Source organism: Stegostoma tigrinum, chromosome 1, assembly GCF_030684315.1.
Source record: "Stegostoma tigrinum isolate sSteTig4 chromosome 1, sSteTig4.hap1, whole genome shotgun sequence".
Lineage (NCBI taxonomy): Eukaryota > Metazoa > Chordata > Chondrichthyes > Orectolobiformes > Stegostomatidae > Stegostoma > Stegostoma tigrinum.
The window spans coordinates 141,223,870-141,249,205 of record NC_081354.1 but is presented as its reverse complement, the minus strand read 5'-3'; the positions used below and the strand labels follow the sequence as shown (position 1 = coordinate 141,249,205).

At 41.3% G+C, this 25,336-nt stretch overlaps 1 protein-coding gene across 4 annotated transcripts in view; it reads right to left on the bottom strand.

Moving 5' to 3' along the window:
• Positions 1–25,336, bottom strand: part of LOC125459831 (kinesin-like protein KIF24) — a 151,025-nt gene that overhangs the window by 62,271 nt on the left and 63,418 nt on the right. For all 4 annotated transcript variants that reach the window (XM_048546750.2, XM_059649100.1, XM_059649102.1 and 1 more), the window contains 2 exons: positions 21,532–24,084; positions 6,143–6,236 (listed from right to left, as the gene is read on the bottom strand). In XM_048546750.2, the coding sequence (XP_048402707.2) occupies positions 6,143–6,236; positions 21,532–24,084 (2,647 nt within the window). The remainder of the gene's footprint in view (positions 1–6,142; positions 6,237–21,531; positions 24,085–25,336) is intronic.

Here is a 25,336-nt window from a genome sequence, read left to right as displayed (position 1 = left end):
CTCGCCTAAGTTATTGATACACATTTTTAAAAATTGAAGTACAAACAAAGACTTCCACAGGACACCATTTGTCACAACCTGCCAATCTGAGAAATACCCATTTATGCATATTATTTTCTGCCAGCCAGCCAGCGAGTCTTCCATTCACAGAAATAAAAAAGGCAATGAGTGGTGGTTGATGGAAAATATTCAGCCTGGAGTCCGGTTACTAATGGTGTGCCTCAAGGATCTGTTTTGGGACCACTGCTGTTTGTCATTTTTATAAATGACTTGGACGCAGGCATAGGTGGATTGGTTAGTAAGTTTCCAGATGACACTAAAGACGGTGGAGTGGTGGACAGTGTGGAAGAACGTTACAGGTTGCAGGGAGACTTGGATAAACTGCAGAATTGGGCTGAAAGGTGGCAAATGGAGTTTAATACGGATAAATGTGAGGTGATTCACTTTGGGAGGAATAATAGGAAGGCAGAATACTGGGTCAATGGAAAGATTCTTGGTAGTGTGGATATGCAGAGGGATCTTGGTGTCCATGTATATAGATCCCTGAAAGTTGTCACCCAGGTTGACAGTGCTGTTAAGAAGGCTTATGGTGTGTTAGGTTTTATTGGTAGAGGGATTGAGTTCCGGAGCCGCGATGTCATGCCTACACTGTACAAAACGCTAGTGCGGCCTCATTTGGAACATTGCGTGCAGTTCCGGTCACCCCATTACAGGAAGGATGTGAAAGCATTGGAAAAGGTGCAGAGGAGATTTACCAGGATGTTGCCTTGTCTGGAGCGCAGGCCCTATGAAGAAAGGCTGAGGGACTTGGGTCTGTTCTCATTGGAGAGAAGGAGACTAAGAGGGGATTTAATAGAGACATAAAAGATGATTAGAGGATTAGATAGGGTGGACAGTGAGAGTCTTTTTCCAAGGATGATGACTTCAGCTTGTACAAGGGGACATAGATACAAATTGAGGGGTGATAGATTTAAGACAGATGTCAGAGGTAGGTTCTTTACTCAGAGAGTGGTAAGGGCATGGAACACTCTGCCTACCAATGCAGTTAACTTAGCCACATTATGGGCATTTAAACAGTCCTTGGATAAGCATATGGATAACGATGGGATAGTGTAGGGGGAGGGGCTTAGATTAGTTCACAGGTCAGGGCAACACTGAGGGCCGAAGGGCCTGTTCTGCGCTGTGTTGTTCTATGTTCTATGTAGGATCCTGAGTAGGCCATTCAATGTGGTCATGGCTGACCATCCAGCTCAATTCCCTGTTCCCAATTTCTCCCAATCTCTAAGAACTATGTCTGTCTCCTGCTTGAAAACATTCACAGTTTTGACCTCAATTCCTGTACCAGAGAATTTCACATGCTTACCACTCTCTGGTTGGAGGAATTTCTCCTCATTTCAGGCCTAAGTGGCCATTTCCGTATCCTTAAACTAATCCCTAGTTCTGGACTCCGCAGTCGTCTAGCCTGCCTAGTCGTACTAGAATTTTATAGGTTTCTATGAGATCCCCTTCATGATTCCAAATTCCAGTGAATATAGTCCTAACTGATGCGGTCCCATTTTGTACATCAGTCCTGCCATGCAAGGAATCACTCTGGTAAACTTTCATTGCACCATAGCTCCACAGAATTCTCAAGTGTGGAACAAATGCAATAAAACAATTACTCTTGCAATGCCTCTTCCACTCCATTGCCTTGATTTTCCTTATTGCTCCTACTTTCCATGAAGTTTCAACTGAATTTCTCTTTTTCCTCAGATTATACTACAGCTCTTCTTACATCATCAGCTAGACTTCCTAAATGGAAGCAGGAGTGAGCCACACAGATCATCAGGACTGCTTCACTATTCAGTAAGATTATGGCTGTATTATTACATCAACTCCAATATTCTGCTTTGCTCCCATGTTTGCGATTCTTCAGTGTCCATGGATTTATCCATCTCAGTATTTAATGTCCTCAATGACTCAATGTAAGTTAACATGATTAGCATACTAATTTACACAATAACAAAGTCGCCTACTTGATTGTCTTTACATCAGCAAACATCGAGCCCCTTCTCAACTAATAAAAGACCATTAGACATAGAACCAGAATTAGGCCATTTGGCCCATCAAGTCTGCTCTGCCATTTCATCACGGTAATGTGTATCTAAACCTCAATTCTCCTGCTTTCTCCTGTAACTGTTGATCCCCTTATCAATCAAGAACCTGTCTATCTTGGTCTTTAAGAATTTTGATGACTTGACCTCCATAGCCCTCTGCGGCAATGAGTTCCACAAATTAACCACCTTCTGGCTGAAGAAATTCCTCATCATTCCAGGTCATCCTTTCATTCTGAGGCTATGCCCTTGTGTCCTAATCTCTCCTACTGGTGGAAGCATCTTCTCCACCTCCATTCTATCCAGGCCTCTCAATACTCTAAGTTTCAATCAGATTCTCCCTCCTTCTAAATTCCATTCAGTACAGACCAGAGTCCTCAACCACTCCTCATGACAAGCCCCTCATCCCCAGGATCACTCTTCTAAACCTCCTCTGCACCCCTTCCAAGGCCAGATCATCCTTTATTAGATATAGGGCCCAAACTGCTTACAATAATCCAAATGTGGCCTTGTACAAAGTCTTGTAGGCCTTCACCAGTACATCCCTGCTCTTGTATTCTAGCCCTCTTGAAATGAATTCTAACATTGTATTCGCCTTCCCAACTGCCAATTAAACCTGCACATTGACCTTGAGAGAATCCTGAACTAGGACTCCCTAGTCCCTTTGTGCTTCAGATTTTTGAAACCCTTCCCCATTTAGAAATAGTCTACATTGTATTCCATCTGCCACTTCTCTGCCCACTCTCCTAGACTGTCAAAGTCCTTCTGCATACTCCCCACTTCCTCAACATTACCTGTCGCTTCACCCATCTTTGTGTCAGCTGCAAACTTAGCAAAAATGCCCTTAGTTCCTTCATCCTGACCGTTAATGTGTAATGTGAATAGTTGTGGTCTTCACACAGGCCCCTATGGAATTCCACCAATCAGTGGCTGCCATCTTGAAAAGACCCCTTTATCTTTACTCTGTCTTCTGCCTGTCAGCCAATCCGGTATTCATGCCAGTATCTTGCCCCTAATACCTCCTCTTATTTAGCAGCTCTGTGTGTGGCACCTTGTCATAGGCCTCTAGAAATCCAAATAGATCATGTCAACTGGCACAGTATAAGCAATTTGTACCATCTACAAGATGCACTGATGAAATTCACCAAGTCTCTTCATATAGCACCTTCCAAACCCACAGCACTTCCACCTAAAAGGTTAGAAGGGCAGTAGATATATAGAAATACCATCACCTGCAAGTTTCCCTCCAAATCACTCACCACCCTGACTTGAAATTATCTATCACCATTCATTCACTATTGATGATTCAAATTTCTAAGACTTCCTCCCAAAGGTACTGTGGGTTGACTTACAACAAATGAACAGAAACAAGAAGGCAGCTCACCACCACCTACTCAACAGCAACTGAGTATGCGCAAAAATGCACGCCCAACCAGTGATATGCAATTCCTACAAATGAATTTTAAAAAGTTGCACACTGTCAAATATTTCCTCAAAATCTTAGTACAGTATATGAATGGGTTCCCATATATCCACAGCATATACAAAGTCTATACAACACCGCTGCTACATTTCAGGAGTTGCATATGCCAAGTAATCAGATAGTGTACCAAAAAAAAAATCAAAATGCTGGAGAAACTCAAATGGGTCTGGCAGCACATGTAGAGAATGAAACAGAGTTAACAGTAAGTCTAATATGATTCTACTTCTGAAGATGTTTCTCTCTCCACAAATGCTGCCAAATCTACTGAAAGTCTTTAGCCTCTAGTGCCTTCTGTTTTTATTTTAGATCTCAATGTCCACAGTATTTTACACTTATTTAAGAGAGGGGATATGGGTGCTATATGGATTAAGATCATGAGTAAGATGCTAGATGAGTGATAAAGGTGACAGAGGTGGGCTTCCAGATAAGTCTTTGAGCCTTCGGGCAAGTTGGGTTCAGGGGCTTCAGTTTAATTTTTAACCAAGGAATTATAGCAGGTTTTTAATACTCTCATTTTTCCTGGGTAATTATAAAGCTTTAATCAGAAATCTCCACCATTGAAGGACAATTTCAGTAGGTTCCAGATGCAAGGAAATTGCTAATCAGAAATTTCAACTTCCCTGACAATTCCCTTGGAGTCAGCTGCATCAGAAATTCATTTGTGCTGGTGCACCGCTCTGGTCTACACTATCGTAATGACAATCTGACTAACGAAATTTATAATTGATTACATAATCAATATCTATCTTGGGGGTTGGAGGCCTACGATGCAGAGTCACACCAGCATGGGTTCAATTCCCACATCACTGAAGAATACTGTGAACGTACCAGTCTCAAGCTCTCCCCTCACCTGAGATGTAGTAACCCTAAAGTTAAACTGCCGCTAGTCATCTCTGTCTAGAGACCAACCCTCTAATCCAGTAGGATGATGGCGGCCTTACCTTTATGTTATCTTGGTGCTACTTCTATGACTTTGTCATAAGCAAATATAATATCTGAACTTCAAAAGTCTTCATTTGCTGTAAATGCTTTGGCCTGTCTCTCAGTTGCAAAAGGCACTGTATAAATAAAGGTGAAGGTAAAGTCTCCATGGTCCCAGAGGACCAAAGGGCTGCTTTATGATAATGATGACGACTGGTGGGTGGGCCTAACTTGAGGGTCATCAAACTTCAAGTGAGGGTAGAAGCTGAGAGGACAGGATCTCCATGGGGTGGCACAGCGGTTCAGTGGTTAGCATTGCTACCTAACAGCGTCAGGCGTGACTCTAGCTTTGGGTGACTGTGTGGAGTTTGCACATTGCCCCATTGTCTGTTTGCATTTCCTCTGGGTGCTCTGGTTTCCTCCCACAGTCCAAAGACGTGTAGACTAGGTGAATTGGCCATGGAAAATGTGGAGTGATGGGGATGAGTTTGTATGGGATGCTCTTTGGAGGGTCGGTGTGGACTCAATGGGCCAAATGACTTGCTCCAACAGAATAGGAATTCTATGAACCTTGGCCAATGCGAGAACTGAACCCATACTTTTGGCATCACTCCATGCTGCAAAACAGCTGTTTAGGCAACTGAGTAACTAATCCCCTATTAGTACAAGTACAAATAGAGTGGTTCATAGCAATTTGAAAATTGAAGAAAAATTGCTGAATGCAAACAGGGTGGGGACACTTTTTGGATGGAGCACATATTGGCTGGTAATGGGTTAATGAATGCTGTGTCCACTAAAGGAACTGTTGTGGGCTGCATGCTTTTTATGATGGGTTCTTTAGGGTACAATAGGTGTACCTGCACCAGACAGACTGCAAGAATTTGAAAAGGCACCTTACTCCACCACCCTCCCAAGAGTAATTAGAGATAGAAAACAAATGCTGGCCTTGTCAGTAATATCCACATTCCCCAAAATAATAGAATCTTTAAAAAAAACACTAATTTGGTGAACTGCCAATGTGCAACCTGTCCCGTATAGGCAGCTCACATATCTAGCAGAAGGCACTATAGCAGGGTCACACACTTTAACGGCTCGTTGCAGCATCCTCTCAGAAAAGGAAGTGAGTGCCAGGATTGAGAGGAAGTTCCAGTTTGAGGATTTTTGAAGTACCAAGAGAAGCAAGGTCATTTAAAGTGGAGTTTTTTTGCCTTAAAAGCACAAATGATTTGCAAAATGATTGTGCCAAACCTACATCTGCTTTCTCTACACTTAAACATTCCTTTAATGAGTGTTTATTGAGTGTGGTCCCTTTCTACTTCTCACATTCACCTTTTCACCTGGTGTAAAAACTGATGGCAATCCTTCAGGCAGAGACAAAAGCATTAAGAGATGACACCATCTACATGATAAATAGTTTGGTAGGAAGTTGAAAATCACTCCATGTGTGTGCTGCAGAGTGACCACTCAAAGCCCAGTTAGTACCCAGCTGAGGTTTTTAAACATGCAATCAAAACTGTAACTTGGGTGATTTAAGATTGTTGATCAGTGTGTGATTTCAGATTTGTTTTCTATGATTAAGTTGTTTCGGTCATCTAAAAATATTCTTACACTTTGTCCCATTTTAGGTTTGCAAAAATTGTCTTACCAGCATACTTAGTTTGTTCAGCAGACATTCTTCCTTTTCAAAAAGACCCAGCATGTCTTCTAGATGTTCACAATGGGCTTGGACAATAAGTTTCCTGGCAAAGGACAAAGCAATTTGAAATTAATGTTTCTTGTTTTTGAAACAATACATAGAACGTTATATTGGAACCCATTGCATACATAGGCAAGAAACACACACTAATAAATGGCAAAAGAAAAACTGAAACAAAAATAACGGACCAAAGTCCTCTCCCACTAATGTGAAAAAAGGATAACATACTGCACGTTAACAAAAATGTCAATTTTTTATTACTTTAATTAAATTTACAGACTTTAAAGCAAATCCAGAATGCTTTTGAAACCTCCAATACAGCCAAAATGCTGTCATTTCTAATCTATGCACACACATTTCCATCTTCAAAATAACACTGCAGAAAACATTGGTATTTGGACCTGTATTTTCTTTTTCCTCTTGGGATAGTAGGGCACCTAATAACATTATGCTTCCTTCAGTTATCATCAACTGTCTAGAACATAGAACAGTACATCACAGTACAGGCCCTTCGTCCCACTTTTACCCTAAACCTAAGGTCTATCTAACCTCCACCCCTAACTTATACTATCGTCCATATGCCTAGCTAATAGCCGCTGAAATGCCCCTAATAAGGTGGACTCCATTACCCTTGCCGGCAATGCATTCCACGCCTACCACTCTGAGTAAAGAATCTACCTTTGACGTCTCCCCGATATCTACCAACACTCATTTTAAAACTATGCCCCCTCGTAATAGCTACCTCCAACCGAGGAAAAAGTCTCTGGCTGTCCACTCTATCTGTATCTGTGATCATTTTGTACACCTCCATCAAGTCACCGCTCATCCTTCGTCGTTCTAAAGAGAAAAGCCCTAGCTCTCTTAGCCATTCCTCGTAAGACGTTCCCTCCATTCCAGGCAACATCCTGGTAAATCTCCTCTGCACCATTTCCAACGCTTCCACGTCTTTCCTGTAATGAGGTGACCAGAACTGGACACAATGCTCCAGATGTGGCCAAAACAGGCTTTTGTATAGCTGGAGCGTAACTTCATGGCTCTTGAACTCAATCCCTCTATTAATGAAAGTTAACTTACCATACCCCTTCTTAACAAATCTATCCACCTGGATGATAGCTTTCAGGGAATTGTTGACATGAACCCCAAGATCCCTCTGCCCTTCCACACTGCCAAGAATCTTTACATTAACCCTTTATTCTGCTTTCAAATTTGTCCTTCCAAAATGAATCAACTCTCACTTTTCAGGGTTAAACTCCATCTGCCACTTCTCAGGCCAGCTCTGCATCCTATCCATGTCCCTTTGTAACCTAGAACAGCCCTCCACACTACCCACAACTTGACCCACCTTTGTATCATCCGCAAACTTACTAATCCACCCTTCCACTCCTTCATCCAAATCATTTCCAAAAATCACAAATAGAAGAGGACCCAGAACTGATCCTTGTGGTACACCACTCGTAATTGAGCACCATGTTGAATATTTTCCGTACACTACCACCCTTTGTCTTCAAAGGGTTAGCCAATTCTGAATCCAATCTGCCACATTTCCCCCTATCCCATGCCTCCTTACTTTCTGCACGAGCCTACCATGGGGAACCTTATCAAACGTTTTTCTTAAATCCATGTACACCACATCCACTGCTCTACCTTCATCCTCATGTTTAGTCATCTCTTCAAAGAATTCAGTAAGGTTTGTGAGGCATGATATGCTCCTCACAAATCCACGCTGACTGTCACGAATCAAACTGTGCCTATCAAAGTGATCATAAACTCTACCTCTTAAAGCTCTTTCCAACAATTTGCCCACCACTGAAGAAAGATTAACTGGTCTGTAATTTCCAGGGTTATCCCTATTTCCTTTTTTGAACAAGGGAATGACGTTTGCCATTCTCTAATTTTCCAGCACTATACCCGTGGACAGTGAGGACGAAAAGATCATTGCCAAAGGGCCTGCAATCTCTTCCCTCACTTCTCACAGAATCCTTGGATAAATCCTATCAGGCCCAGGGGATTTATCTAGCTTCAAGTTCCTCAAAATCTCTAGTAAATCTTCCTTACTAACATCCACCTCCTCTAGCCTACCAGCCTGTTACACACCGTCCTCCCCTACATCCAGGTCCCTCTCAGTTGTGAATACCTAAGAAAAGTATTCATTAAGGACCTCCCCGATCTCTTCAGGTGCCATGCACAAATTCCCTTTACAATTCTTGATCGGCCCTACCCATTCTCTGGTCATTCTCTTATTCTTTACATATGTATAAAAAGCCTTGGAGTTTTCTTATGCCCCTTATCGCTCTCCTAAGCCCTTTCTTCAGGTCCTTCCTGGCTAACTCGTATCCCTCTACAGCCTTTTCCAATCCTTGTTTCCTAAATCTTACATAAGCCTCCTTCTTCCTCTTAACTAGTCGTCTGACCACTCTTGTGAGCCAAGGCACCCTCACTCGACTGCATCTTCCTTGCCTGTTAGGTCCAAACATATTGAGCACACGCAGTAGGCATTCCTTAAACAATCTCCACATTTCTATTGTACTCTTCCATTCTTGCATCTGTTCTCATTTTATGTTACCCAGTTCTTGTCTAACATAATTATAATTACCCTTCACCCAATTATAAACCTTACCCTGTTGTATGTAACTATCCTTTTCCATGACTATTGTAAAAGTAACAGAGTTACGATCGCTACCACCAAAATGCTCTCCTAACAAGTCCAACACTTGGCTCGTTTCATTGTCAAGCACAAATTCAAAGTGGCCTCTCCTCGTGTTGGTGATAATGGGAACAGCAGATGCTGGAGAATCCAAGATAATAAAATGTGAGGCTGGATGAACGCAGCAGGCCCAGCAGCATCTCAGGAGCACAAAAGCTGACGTTTCGGGCCTAGACCTTTCATCAGAGGAAGAAGGGTCTAGGCCCGAAACGTCAGCTTTTGTGCTCCTGAGATGCTGCTGGGCCTGCTGTGTTCATCTCTCCTCGTGTTGGTCTATCTACATACTGTGTCAGGAATCCTTCATGAGCGCACTGGACAAAATCTGCTCCATCTAATCTATTACAACTAAAATGTTTCCAATCAATATTTGGAAAGTTGAAATTACCCATGACTACAACTCTGTGACTTCTACCTTTACAGTGTCTGCCTCCCAATCCACTCCTCTACTTCTCTGCAACTAATAGGGGGTCTGTAAAAAACCCCCAACAAAGTGACTGTTCTTTTCTTGTTCCTGACCTCAACCCAAACTGATTCTGTAGACATATCATTCTTGAACTGCCTTTGAGTAGCTGACATACTAGCCCTGACTAGCAATGCCACTCCCCTGTATCTTTTACCACCCGCCCTATTTCTTTCAAAGTATCTCAATCCCGGAACTTCCAACAACCATTCCTGTCCCTGAGTTACCCAAGCTTCTGTAATGGCCACAACATAGTGGTTCTAAGTTCATTCACCCATACTCTAAGTTCTGATACTTCTGGCATTGAATTATACACACACTAAACCATCTCTGTTCCACAATTACGGTCCATTGAATGCATTTCTTTATTAACAACCTCACTCCCTGTTGTGTCTGTTGGAAGGCTGAATACCTCATCCTCTGAATTATAAATTGGGCTCCCCACCCCCTGCCAATCTAGTTTAAACCATCCTGTACAGCTCGAGCAAACTTTCCTCCCAGGATATTTGTGCCCTTCCGGTTCAGGTACAACCCATCCTTGCTATACTACACAGGTCCCAACCTCCCCAGAATGTGCTCCAATTATCCACATAATGGAAGCCCTCCCTCCTGCACCAGCCCTGTTGCCATGTGTTTAGCTGCACTCTCTCCCTATTTCTTACCTCATTATCACATGGCACTGGTAGTAATCCAGAGATAACTACCCTGTTGGTCCTGGACTTCAGCTTCCAACCTAACTCCCTGTACTCGTTTTTCACATTCTCAGTCCTTTTTCTACCAATGTCATTGGGACTAATGTGTACCATGATTGCTGGTTGCTCACTGTCCCCCTTAAGGATCTTGAGGATCTTAAGGACTTTAAGGATCTACCTTACTCAGAGACTTGCAGCCTGCTTACTATACAATAACTGCGTAACAGAGGAGGCAAAAAAGAAAATCAGAGTCAATTACTTTTCATAACTTTCTGTATCCCTATATCCCTGTAACAAAAAATTGCAGATACATAACAGAGGGGATACACTTTGAATTTCCCAAATTAAAGTGATGAAAATCTCTACAGTGAAACAGAACATATTAACATATTTTGAGACTGCGGCCATAACATATCAGTTAACTTGATCATCCTATTTGCACAGTTCTTCACCACATTTTGGATTTCACTTGGAGGATGGGTTTGAGCTTCATTGGTCATATCAGGAAAAAAAAGGTGTAACTGGTGGGATGATGTTATGTGTTCTATCAAAGAAAGGCAACATAAACAGAATAACATTAGAGAATGTGCAGGGCAGGTAGTTGTCAAACAAACTTCATAATGGAGAAATGTGAGATGATATACTTCAATTAGAAAAATATCACCAAGAAAATGACAGAATGGTTACAGAACAGCATGTGATAATTTAGCCCAGTATGTCCATGCTTGCTCTCTGCAAAAGCAACTTACCTAGACCCACTTCTATGCCTATTCCCTGCAGCCCTGCAAATTTTGCCCCTTCAGGTAATAATTGTCTTCTGAATGCTTCAGTTGAACTTGGGATCACCGCACCGTCAGGCAGTAAAGTCTAGATCCTAATTTCGATGTGCAAATATGATGCTGTGGCTGTGGAGACTTGGGCAAGACTGGGTATTAAATATTCCAGCATAATAGTTGTTCAGGAAAGATAGAAAAGGAAGGAAAGGAGGAGGGGTAGCAATATTGGTTGTGAAGGGTATTACACTGCCAGAAAAAAGAAGACATCACAGAGAGGTCTCAAGGACAGAGTCAATTTGTCTAGGGCTAAGAAATACAAATGGTACAATTTCTTTGCCTGGTGTAGTTGAGACCAACTAGTGGAAAAGAAGTACAGGAACAAATCTGCAAGGAAATTAAACAGAAACAGCAGTAATGTCGAGTTGTTGTAATGGGGGACCTCAATTACATTAATATAAACTGGAATGCAGGTAGTGTAAGGGGCGGCAAGGAGCAAGTACTCAAGCATTCCTTGATTGTGTTGAATAAAGTTTCCTACAGCAGTACGTGTGCAGTCCAACATTATTTGAGTTGGTCCTTGGAAATAAAATGAGCCAAGTGTCAATGAGGAAAGATTTAGGAGGAATGATCACTGTATCATAGGATTCAGGATGTGGTGGAGAATGACAAAACATTCCAGAGTAAGAAAAATCAGTTGGAAGAGAGTTGACTTCATGGGGCAGAACTGGGCAGAACTGACTAGAACAAGCGATATTAGGAACAGCAGATCCTGGAGAATCTGAGATAACAAGGTGGAGAGCTGGATGAACAAAGCAGGCCAAGCAGCATCATAGGAGCAGAAAGCTGACGTTTCGGGCCTAGGCCCTTCTTCAGAAATCAGGAGGGTAACTTCTTCAGGGTAGGCATCCTTAGAAGAGGCTTCGCAGAAGAAGGGTCTAGGCCCGAAACGTCAGCTTTCCTGCTCCTATGATGCTGCTTGGCCTGCTGTGTTCATCCAGCTCTACACCTTGTTATCTTGGTTTTTCCAGCATCTGCATGACTAGAACAAGAGTTTTGTAAGACAAAACAGGAACTGAACAATGGACTACCTTCAAAGAGCAGATGTTTCAGGTACAGTTGGAGGTATATTCCCTCAAATGGGAACGGTAGGACAAACAAATCCAGAGTACCCTATATGATAAAGGACGTAAAAATTTAATATTAGAAAGAAAAAAAAGTGTTGATGACAAGTGAAAGGCAGAAAATACAACCGAGAAGCAAACAGGAATATGGAAGATTTAGAGGCAAAGTGAAAAAAACATCAGAAGAGGAATTATGAGAAAAGACCACCAACTCACAAAAGGGAATCTGCAAGTCTTCTATAGAAATATAAATAGTGGGTGAGTAGTAAGAGGAGGAATAGGGCCAAATAGAGACCAGAAGGGGAATTTACACATTGTTGCAGGGGACATGACAGAGGTATTAAATATATGCAGTTGTTCATTAGCTTGTTGAGTCGGTTATTCTGTGGTGTGCAGACTTTTCATTACCCTTCTCAGCAAATTCATCACTGTGACCTCTAATTGAAGCTTTGGTGTTCTGCTTCCTTCTGAATTTACATGATCCTCTGGTGTGATGGTCTTGTCGCTTCCAGTTCTGTTGTTTTAGTAGCAGTCCATATATGGGGTTTATTTCTGTGTTTGTTAATGGAGTCCTGTGTTCAGAACCAGGCTTCCAAAAACTTCCTTGCATCTCTGGTGTTCATTCCTCCCAGTATGGTCACTTTGTCCCAGACAAACTGATGGCCCTCATCAGTGGGTATTGAGACAAATGAATATAGGCTGTGTCTTTTTACCACTGGCTGGGGTTCATGTATCCTGGTCATCAGTTTCCTCCCTGGTTGTCCAATGTAATGTTTATTGCACTCGCTGCATGATATTCTGTATATCATGTTGGTTTTTCTGTGCGTATTGAGACAAGTGAATATTTCCATGTGCAACGAGACAAGTGAATAAGTGAAAATTTATAGCTCGGGTTGTGGATGCATTTGTTCATTAGTTGTTGAGCCCATTGTTCTGTGCTGGGCAGCCGATTTGTTAGCCTTCGAGGCAACATCATCAGTGTGACTTCTAATCACTGTTGGTGTTCTGTTTCCTTCTAGATTTATATGATCCTGTGGTGTGATGGTCTTGTCGCTTCCAGTTTTGTTGGTTTAGCAGCAGCCTGTATGCGGGGTAACACAGAAATAGACCCTGTATACAGGCCGCTGCCAAAACAATGGAACTTACAAATTAAAAACATGCATTGCAGCCTTGAAAACATCTAACAACCCAGCACAGTAAGAAAAATCCACAGATTCACCAACCTCAGAATAAATTCCATTTCATCTGTCTTGAAAGTGTGGTGTCTTATTCTGAGATTATCTCTTGTCTGAGACTCTCACACAAGGGCAAGCAACTTTTCTGCATCTACCATCAAGTCCTCTAAAAATCTTGTATGTTTCAACGAAGTTTCCTCTAAATTCCAATGAGCACATGCCCAACTTACTCAACTTCTCCGTTTGATACCCTCCAAGTCAGGCATCAGCCTAGTGATCCTTCTCTGGACTGCAATGCAAGAATATCTTTTAGATAAGTGTCCTGAAACTGTTGACAGTATTCCAGCTGTGATATGATTAGCCTTGCTTTGCCTTGTTTTAGCAAAATTTCCTGACCTTTATACTCCATTCCCTTTGAAATAAAGGCTCAGGTCCATTTGCCTTCCCTCAGTGCTTGAACTTAGATATGAGCTTTTTGTGATTCATGAATGAAGACTCCCAAATCCTTCTTCTGTAGCTTTCTGCAGTCTCTCTCAATTTAATATTCTGCTCTTCTATTCTCCTAAATCATCAAAATTCTCCAGGATCAAACAGGGTAAATGCAAGAAGAATGTTCCTGATGACTGGGGAGTCCAGAACAAAGGGTCACAATCCAAGGACACAATGGAGGCCATTTAGGTCTGAGTTGAGGAAAAATTTCTTCACCAAAGAGTGGTGAGCCTGTGGAATTCTCTCACACAGAAAGCAGGGAGGCCAAAATATTGGAGATAATGGGAACTGCAGATGCTGGAGAATTCCAAGATAATAAAATGTGAGGCTGGATGAACACAGCAGGCCAAGCAGCATCTCAGGAGCACAAAAGCTGACGTTTCGGGCCTAGACCCTTCATCAGAGAGGGGGATGGGGAGAGGGAACTGGAATAAATAGGGAGAGAGGGGGAGGCGGACCGAAGATGGAGAGTACAAGAGAGTTGCAATGGGAGAGAGATTCCCTGAGGTTGGTCCGGAGGGATGCAATGGGAGAGAGATTCCCTGAGGTTGGTCCGGAGGGATGCAATGGGAGAGAGATTCCCTGAGGTTGGTCCGGAGGGATGGCCAAAATATTGAATGTTTTCAAGGAGATAGATATATTCCTTCGGGCATGGGGCAAAAGAGGAAACAGGATATTACATTTACAGCTGGATGATCAGACACGATCATAGTGAATGGTGGAGCAGACTCAAAGAACCAAATGAGTCAGAGATAATGGGAACTGCAGATGTTGGAGAATCCAAGATAACAAAGTGTGGAGTTGGATGAAGGGTCTCGGCCCGAAACATCAGCTTTTGTGCTCCTGAGATGCTGCTTGGCCTGCTGTGGTCATCCAGCTCCACATTTTGTTATCAAAGAACCAAATGACCTATTCCTGCTGTATTATAGATTTAAATATTTATTTATATTTTATTTTTTGTGCTTCTTTAATATCCTAGGTTGCATTTCATCAGGTCCAGGGACATCTGTCTTTAGCCACAATAGTTTCCTTAGCACATTTCTCTTTTGATAATTAGAGTATTTATTTCCTCTCCTGTTGTCAGGGTTGGAGGGTTTAAGCTACAGGGAGAGACTGAATAGGCTAGGTCTATTTCTTCTGGAGTGTCAGAGTCTAAGGAGGTGACCTCATTCAGGTTTATAAAAACGTGAGGGGAATGTATAGGGTAAATAGGCAAGGTCTTTTCCCCTGGGTGGAGGAGTCCATAACCAGAGGGCATAAGTTTAAGGTGAGAGCAGATAGATTTAAAAGGGGCCTAAGGGGAAACTTTTTCATGCAGAGGGTGGTGAGCATATAAAATGTGCTGCCAGAGGAAGTGGTGGAGGCTGGTCCAATTGCAATATATAAAAGGCATCTGGATGGATATATGAATCGGAAGGGTTCAGAGGGATATGGGCCAATGGTGGCAAATGGGACTAGATCTATTTAGGATGTCTGGTTAGCATGGACGAGTTAGACTGAAGGGCCTATTTCTGTGCTGTACATCTCTATGACTCCTCTTTTTGCCTGTTCATTATTTAGTAATTTTGGAATGCTATTAGCATCTTTTCCTGTGAAGATTAATGCAAACTATGTATACAACTCTGCTGTCATTTTCTGGCTCCTCATGATTATTTCCCCAGTCTTATTCTCGAAAGGGACCGATGTTAACTTTGGTCTTCCTTCTTATATATTTAAAAAAAACTCTTGCTGTTCTTCTTGATATTACTTGCAATTTTACCCGAAGTTTATTTCTTTTCATTGTTGCCTTTTGTTGGTTTTTACAACTTTCTCAATCCTCTGGCTTACCATTAATCTTTGCTACACAGTATCAAATTGAAAGACAAGACATCCATTCTTTTTTCCCCTGATTAACAATGGTTGGCTTATTCCCTTCCTGGAATAATTCTTCTTCACTGCAGTGAATGGCGACCATTTTCTTAAATGTCTATCATTGTTCAACCATCTTTGCTGCTAAACTTCTTTCCCAGTTCACTCCATTACCTCCTGATTTATTCTAGAACATAGAATAGTATAGCACAGTACAGGCCCTTTGGCCCACGATGTTGTGCCGACCTATTATCCTACTAAGATCAATCTACCCTGCATACCCTACATTTTACTGTCCTCCATGTGCCTATCCAAGATTCGCTTAAAGTTCTCTGCCCAACCATATATCTATATGTTAGGGGACCTGTAGTGTCCTCCTTCACTTTTTATTTCTAATTCCCATATAGATTCTACACCTTCTGATTCAAGGTATTTCTTGCTATCGTACTAATTCCATCCTGTGCCAGCAAAGCTATTCAACCACTCTTTCCTTCCTACCTGTCCTACTGAAACAACATACAGCCCTGAATATATGGCTCCTCCTTTGATCTCCTTATAATCATGTCTCTGTCTATCAGTTTGTACCCATTGACTTATAGTTGTCTTGGTAATTCATTTAGTTTATTCCAAATACTAGGTGCATTTGAATAGAAAAAGCTCTCAAATTTAAAATTTACAACTGATCTAGTATCAACTGCCATTTGTGGAAGCAAGTTTAAAGGCGTGCATGCAAAAGTGCTTCCTAACATCTCTCCTGAATGATCTGGCTCTAATTTTCAGATTATTCCCCTCCTACTCCTACTTCTGGAATTTCCAATCAGTGGAAATAGTTTATCTTTATCTATCTGACTTTCCATGTTGATAGCTTGAAGATTTCAATCAGATCATCCCTTAACACTCTGAATTCTAAAGAAAATAGGCTTAATTTGTATAATCTCTCCTTGTAACTCCATCTCTCAAGTCCAGGTATCATTCTTCTAGACTTGCATTGTACTCCCTGCAAGGCCAACATATTCTTCCTCAGGTATGGTGCCCAGATCTGCTCACAGTACTCCAAATGGGGTCTAACCAGAGTTTTGTATAGCAGCAGCATAAATTCTGCATCCTTGTAATCCAGTCCTCTATATTTAATGGTCAGCATTCCATTAGCCTTCTTGAATATTTTCTGCAAATATTCATAGCACCTGAATCCCCAAGACTCTTTGAACATTCACAGTATTTAACTTTATACCGTGTCGAAAATATCCTGATCTATTCTTTTTTGTCCAAAACAGACAACCTCACGGTTGCTTACATTGATATCCATCTGCCACAGCTTTTTCCATTCATCTAGTCTATCAATATTTTACCTCCCCCTGCAACTATAGATGGTGTAACACCTACTCATTATCTTCCTCTCTCCTCAGTGTCCAAGGGCCCAAACACACCTTCCAGGTGAAGCAGTACTTGACCTGCATTTCTCTCGCTTGATGTCGTCTAGCTGCATTTGCTGCTCACAATGTGGTCTCCTCTACATTGAGGAAACGAAGCATAGACTGGGTAATTACTTCACAGAACACCTAGGTTCTGTCCATAAAAAAGACCGAGCTTCAAGTTGCCTGCCACTTCAATACACCACCAGGTTCCATGGCCAACGTTTCCGTCTCAGGTTGACTGCAGTGTTCCAATGCAGATCTGCACCAACTGGAGGAACAGCACCTCAATTTCCACTTGGGAACTCCTGTTCTTGTCGCTGTTTGGGCTCTATTACCACCTATCGTTTACTCCTTACCCCTAAGCGAGTTTTGAGAAGATTTGTAGCTCAAGTTGAGTTTCTGGAGGTGAGTTTGCTCGCTGAGCTGGAAGGTTAGTTTTCAGATGTTTCATCACCATTCTAGGTAACATCATCAGTGAGCCTCCGATGAAGCGCTGGTGTTATGTCCCGCTTTCTATTTATCTGTTTAGAAAGCAGGACATAACACCAGCGCTTCATCGGAGGCTCACTGATGATGTTACCTAGAATGGTGACCAAACGTCTGAAAACTAACCTTCCAGCTCAGCAAGCAAACTCACGTCCACTCCTTACCCCTCTCCCACCCTACCTTCTGCAAAAAAACTTTTTTTTTCCTAGCTATGCCCAGCTCCGAGGAAAGGTCACTGAATCCAAAACATTAACTCTGATTTTACTCCACAGATGCTGCCAGACTAGCTTACCCTTTCCATTTCTGTTTTTGTTGCTATCAATATTTTATCTTTATGCCATCATTGATACTGTCTACAATGCTGCCTGACTTTGTGTTATCAGCACATTTGGATATAATAGCTTTCTATACCATTATCCAAGTTATTAATACTGAATGTGAATAATTGAGTCCCTAATATTCTTGTCGGACACTAGGAGTCACATCCTGACAATTTGAGTATCTACCAATAGTTCCAATTGTCATCTGCCACTCAGCCAATTTCCCAACCATGTCAGTCATTTTCCCTCAATTCCCTGGATTTCTTGTGATCAGAGATAATGGGAACAGCAGATGCTAGAGAATCCGAGATTACAAAGTGTGGAGCTGAATGAACACAGCAGGCCAAGCAGCATCTTAGGAGCACAAAAGCTGACGTTTCGGGCCGAGACCCTTCATTAGAAAAAGTTTTTCTGGTGAAGTGTCTCGGCCCGAAACGTCAGCTTTTGTGCTCCTAAGATGCTCTTGGCCTGCTGTGTTCATCCAGCTCCACTCTTTGTTATCCCTGGATTTCTACCTTAGCTGGCAGTTTCATACATGGGGCTTTATCAAATGTCTTCTGACAATCCACATAAATAGCATCCATAATGTTCCATTGTCTACTACCTTAGTCATCTCTTCAAAATATTCAATACGTTTTCTCAGGCATGACCTACCTTTCATTAATTCATACTGGCTCTTCTTCATTAATTGAAATTTTACAAGATGCTCAGTTACCCTATTCTTGATTACAGACTCCAACAATTTTCCCACCATAGATGTTAGGCTAACTAGTTTGTCATTCCTTGGTTTTCCTCATTCGCCCTTCTTAAGAATTGGAGTGAACTAAAGTTTTCCAATCCAGACAAATGACTCGTATCTAGGGAACTCAAAGGCTATAGTTAGGGCACCTACAAAGTGCTGCCATACTGCCTTTAACCCTCTCACATAGAAACCATCAGGTCTCAGGGTTTGTCACTCTTTAGTTCCATTCGTTCCCTCATCACTAATGTTTTACTTACATTAATTTTATTGTCCCTGTTCACAGTCTACTATCGTTTCCTTGGGACTTCTGGCAAGCTCTTCCCTTTCTGCTGTAAGTACTGAGGCAAAATAATCATTCAACATGACTTCTGTTTCCCCACAATCATTGGTAATATCTCCACTTTTGGTCTTTAGTGGGTCAACATTGCACCTGACCACAATCTCCTTTTACATAACTATAAAATTTCTTATTATTATTTTGATATCCCTTCCATTTGTTGTCTTTTATAACCCTGCTAGTAGCTCTGATGAGTTGCTTTGCGGCCTTTTGCTAAGCTTTTTATCTTTCTCATTCGGCAGCATCTGTGCTTTTTTTTGCATTTTTGTCAGTCTTTTCTTTTAGTTTTTTTTTAGAACATAGAATCTCCACCATGTGGAAACAGGCCCTTTGGCCCAACAAGTCCACATTGAAACTTGGAGCATCCCACCTAGACCCATTACCCTGTAATCCACCTCTGCTACACATCCGTGAACACTACAAGCAATTTAGCGTGGCCAATCCACCCTAACCTGCACATCTTTGGACTATGGGAGGAAGCTGGACCACCCGGAGGAAACACACACGGACACAGGAGAATGTGCACACTCCACACAGACAATAGCCCAAGGGTGGAATTGAATCCGGGCCCTTGGTGCAGTGAGGCAGCACTGCTAACCACCAAGCCACTGTGCCGACCCCCATCTCTTTTGTTGTCCATGGCATTTCCCACCCCCCCCGCCCCCGTGAAGTGGAATTTTTCCCTCTCAAGGGTATAAACTGGTTCAAAATTGCATTTAATATTTCTTCAAACATCTTCCACTGTTCTTCAGTTGATTTACCTATTAGCAGATTTTCTGTTTACTGTGGACAGTCTCTGTCTCATCTCACCCTGCCTTTGCGACACACTTGCATAATTTCCGTATTTATACAACCCAGCACTTCAAAGTTGCTACCACCCTGTTGATGTCCAGTATCCTGTACTGTTCTTCAGTTCCATCCATAAGATCTCGACTGCATGCTTCCCCTTCATTGAATCCTCCAACACCACTAAAGTGATTTTATATCCAATCCGTGAGGCTACTCCATTTTTCCTCTCTGTCCTGTAAATCTTAATGATCTGGTATATTTAGATCCCAGTCCTAACCATTCTGCAGCCACGTCTCAGTAATGGCTACTATAATCATAATCTTCAACTTGAATTTGGGCCTGCAGCTCACTTACTTTATTCCTTAAACTCCAACCTGTCCCTCCTCACTGATGCTTTATTCACCTGTTTCTCATTTCTCTCTCGGCTTAATCAATATACTTATAGCTTTGCCATTGCCTGCAGTATCTGAAGTAGGCTTCCTAACTGTTTGTTTACTCTAAGCTTTTAACTGATTTTGAAACTGTACTAACTTCCCTCAAGCCCTCACTCCTGTGACCTACAAGTCCAATGGAAATCACCTTTTAACTCAAATTTACTTTAAAAAGTTTGTTTCCAACAGTTTTTTTTCAGACATGCATATTTGAATTGGTTCACTGGTGCCAAAAAAGGTATAAATGACAACTTATATGTTACTGACATTACAATCTCCTACCTGGAAAGATCCACTAACATAGAATATCAGGGAAGTTGTCTGGGAGGGCCATGTTTGCCCTGCTTCAACGTTCTGGGTAGGTTTCAAATGAATGATGCAGTGAAGCTTAGTCTGCTCAGGCATTGATCCTGATTCATGGCCAAGTGGAACTGGCACTCTGAGCACATCCTTTATGGTCATGGCCTTCTATGGAGAACCCTCCTCCTGTTCCCCCCTTGCAGAACTTCTTTCCTATGTCTTCTCCTTCGATGTCTGTCAGGTTACAGGCCATATGAAGCTGGAATAACTGCCTGCATGTCCATGTAAGGCTTTCCGCCCTTACTGTGTTCAGCAACTATATACAAATTGTTCCAGCCACTCAGAAAAATGTATTCAGAAACCAAGCCTTTGCAAAACCAGGTCAAAAAATCCTCAACTGCAACTTGTTGAGAGACCCTTTAAATAGTCCCAAAGCACAGCCCACCTTACTTCACATGGTTTATTATTTCAGGTGTGGTTAATAAAGTCAATGCCTCCACCTGCTTTAGCCAAACTTCATATTTGTGCCTTTTGTCAACCAGTCAGCTAACTTAAATAACAATAGCCTCCATTCAAGGTCTCTGAGCATACACACATGCACGGTCAGCAAAGCAAGTGGGTCAGCTGTGTCTCACATACATGGAAGCCTATGGTTGGACTTGGCACCATTAGCAGAACAACGTTTATGCTATTCATTTTTGGGCGCAAGAAGGATTAATAACATTTTCATAGAATCTGTACAGTGTGGAAACAGGCTACTTGGCCCATTAAGTCCAGGCCAGCGCCCCTCCCCCCACCAAAAGCATCCCGATTTGACCCTGTAAGCCTGCATTTCCCATGGCAAATTCACTAGCCTGCATATCCCAGGACACTATGGGCAATTTAGCATGGCCAATCAACCTAACCTGCATGTATTTGGACTGTGAGAGGAAACCGGAGCACCAAGAGGAAACCCATTCAGACATGGACAGAGTGTGCAAACTCCACACAGACAGTCGCAAGCCTGGAATTGAATCTGGGTCACTGGTACTGTGAGGCAGCAGTGCTAACCACTGAGCCACTGTGCCATGCTATTTTGCTGAGATTAGTTATCTATGTGTGTGCCACCAATAACAAGATTTACAAGATTAGTTTAACTAAATGTTATCTAGATTTATATTAAATATTTCTAAATATGTTATTACAAGCTAAGTTACGACATTTAAATAAGTAAAATATTTCATTTAAAGACGTCTACTTAGTTTAATACTTACTGCACTTTTTCCACTGCCTCCAGGTGTTGAGAATTTAAACCTCTAGATTGGTTATCATCTGCATGGCCAGTTGCTCTGTTATTAATTATATTATGGTTAATAGACTCTTGGAAAGTAGGAACGGAATCTTGTTCTGCAGAAATATTGCTAAACTGAACAGACGTATTCTGAAGTAATTTTTCTTTAAATGTATCTATCAAGTCCTTATGATTGGACTTGCACTGAAGTTGAAATTCATTGTGGTCCCCTTCAAGAGTCTCTCCAGTGTTTCTTACAGCTTCCAAATCATTTGTTTCTTGATTTGGTTCTTTCAGTCCAGGATTTTTAATCTGTTCTGTTGTTTCATTACTGGAAATTGTTGGGTTTGACATGATATCTGAAATAGTCATTTGATTCACAAACAAATCTGTAGTGTTCTGCACACCAGCATTTGAACAACAATGATATGCCATGGTTTCATCCTCAGCAGAGGAAGATGCACCACAATTCAAGTGTAAAATGGAAGAACTAATTTCATTTCCTTCAGTGTCAGCACAAAATTCACTTTTAGAGCATTTAACCCCTTGTTTGTAAGAGTTACATTCACTTGTGTGGTTAGTGCCACTGGAAAGCAGGTTTCCACATGGTGAGGCATCAACTGATGCTTCTTGATTTTGTTGCTTTTGAAAGTCTTTCCTGTTTTTCGTTGACAAAGTTAGTGAATTCATTGTTAAAATGTTGCTGTCTTTACAATTAGACTCTGGATCATTAATACTTGAACACTGGTTATTTTTACCTTGTACAGACATTGGCACTTCAATTTCATCATTCCAAATATAATTTTGATTGCAACAAATATGTTTCTTCTGAAAGAATGGACCTGGTTGAAATTTCTGACCTTGATCAAGATGGTCATGTGATTCAGCCATCCATTTTCCAATATAACCGAACGGTGGTGATGAAACTTGAGCTTTGTTACATGGATGGACCAGTGAAACATCCATCTCAGCAGAAAGCTGATTAGATGATATTATCAATTCTTCATTGAGAGGAATTGTAACCTTTAATGGTGGCTTCTCTACAGAAGGCTGGCAATCTGAAACAGACAATAAATCTTCGGAAATGATGTCAGTGGATGAAATTATGTTATTTGTGAAATCACACATCTGCACATCTTTTATTACCCTTTTTAATGGAGATTGCAATGTCAAATCGGAATCAATAGCTGTACTAGACTGAAATGAAGTGGTATCTCTAGCTTTGGTAGCTTTTAAATCAAGAGACAAATTACTGTTCATTTGAGCATGTTGTGAAGGAGCAGCACTGTCATCTTGTTGGTAACTTGAAAGATGTTGATTTCTATTCCGTGCAGTGTTTTTGGAGTCAGTTGATAAATGATTCAAGTGCTCTTGACCAATACTGTTTTGTATGTACGCTGTTTGTTTGGGGTTGACTCCTGATGAATGGGCAACTGTGCAGTCTTCACCTGTATTCCACAGAGATGTGATCTTATTGTTGTCTTCTACCTTTGGGCTAATATGCTGATTTTGACAAAGCAAAAATTCTTGAACATGATTTCTTTCTTTTAGTTCTCCTTTTGATACTTCACAGAAGATCGGTTGATTATCATCAATCTGATTTTCTCTATCATTCAGACATTGATAATCATAAGATGAATCACAATTACTACTATATTCATTCTGATTATCTGACCTTTGGACATCACAGCGCAGTGATGAAATGCATTTAATTTCCTCATCATTCATTCTAATCTTAGGTTGATAGATGTGCCCGAGAAGTTCCTTCAAGGGTTGATAGCAAAGCTTCTTTTGTGTCAATGGTGACTGTTGAAGTTGTTGGAGTTGTTGATGATAAAGGCGCAAATGTCTTTCCCGTTCCTTTTGCAGAAGGTGTATATTGACAGTTGACTCTGGAGTCTTGGGAGACTCATTTCCAAAATTCTCAGAATTTCTTTTATTGGATGAACAATTATTTATTACCTGTTCAGTACAGTGAAATCTGGTTTTTGAAATTATTTCTTTCTGAATGGGATAAACAGCTTGAACTTTCACATTTCTAGATATGTAAGATTGATTTTCTGAAATTAAATCTTTTTTTTGTCTATGTTGAATTATTTTGGATTTTCCAGTTTTGGGGTTAGTGAGAAAACACTCTTTAGTAATACAGCTCTTCTCAGTTGAACTCTTATCTTTTGAACATTTTTTGATATCTAATGAACCTGTCTTAAGGATTTCTTTATTAGTTGTAGTGTAGCTGAGCCACATGTCCTTTGAGCTGGCCTGCAAAAGCACATTTTTATTTGCCATTTTTGATGTGGAACACAGAAGTACATTAGGTGAATGAAAAGCTGATGATGTTGATTTTGGCTGCACTGTATTTTTAGTCTCACAAGGAGACTGTTCAATTCTCAATTTCATATTTTTCTGCATTGGTTTTTCTCTCCATGTTGTACAAGGTGTTTCTTTAGTACGTTTTGGAGATGGACTTCTAACTCCTTGACATCCAGTATATATTGCGCTGGATGTTTTGGTTCCTCTCTTCAGTTCTTTTACCCTGAAAACATGAACAGCCAGATTAGCTAAAAACATTCAATATAACTTCATAAAAATTAAATTCTATCATTTTCCAAGAAACTTTGATTTACGTTTTCTCATGTAGGATATTGTTTATTTCCTAAAAGTCAGGTTTTCCTTCCTAACTCAGGTACACCAAAAATCCTGCACAAATATCCCTGCTGACAATCATGCAGTAAGGATACAGGTAACGTGCAGACCAAGCTCAAGTAGCCCCTTTAAAATACCAGACTAGATTTTGTAGGGCCAATGGGCACCTTACCCAATAGTTAGAGAATCAGCACTTCAGTTATGCTGGGAGACCCAACTGAATCCACTTAGGAATTGGGCTTCACACATGATTGAGGTCCCTTGATGAAGATTTTTTTTCTTTCTCAGAAGGTACTAAAGCTGTAGAATTCTTTTCCCCCGTGGAGGATGGATCATTGAATATTTCTAAGGCAGAGTTAGGCAGATTCTTGACTGACAATGAAATCAAAACATATAAGGGTAGTCAGGAGAGTTGAGGCTATAATCAGATCAGCTATGGTCTTTTTAAATCGCACAGCAGATTAGAGGGGCCAAAAGGCCTACTTCTGCTCCTGACTTACACAATAATTGATGAGCTAACTGACATGTTCCCACCACCAGCCATGAATCTCATATCAGTCACATCTACCCTGCAACTTAATCAAAGGAGAGTCTCCTGTCGCTAGGACACTGCTACACAGCCTCTCATAATTAAATGGCCAGGCTGCCATGGTTCTCACCATAACAGGCAGTCCCACAGAGTGTCAGTGCAAAAATAAAATAAAACTGCACCATGTGTAGAAATGTCCGTGCACAACAAAGAAAATTTAAAGATATCATGCTCAACAGATGAATATGGTTAGCTGTGAACAAACTTGCAATCCAAATGGCCATGTTTCCTTCCACTGGGGCCATGAGGAACTACAAAAAAAACCGAATCTTGCAACACATGGTTGGTTTTGATTTTGTATAACGTCCTTGGAATGGAAGGTAGTAAACATAATCCCATTAATCGAGGAGGGAGAGAGAAAGCAAGGGCCTATAAGGCAGTCAGCCTGAAATTAATAGTAGGGAAAATGGCAATGGCCTATTATACAAACATGCAAAAATGATTTAGGAATAGAAGTAGGCCATTCAATCCTTGCAGCCAGCTCTGCCATCCAATAAGATCATTGCTGATAAGTTGGGTTCCAAATTCCGCACTCCTATCTATCCCAACTGGC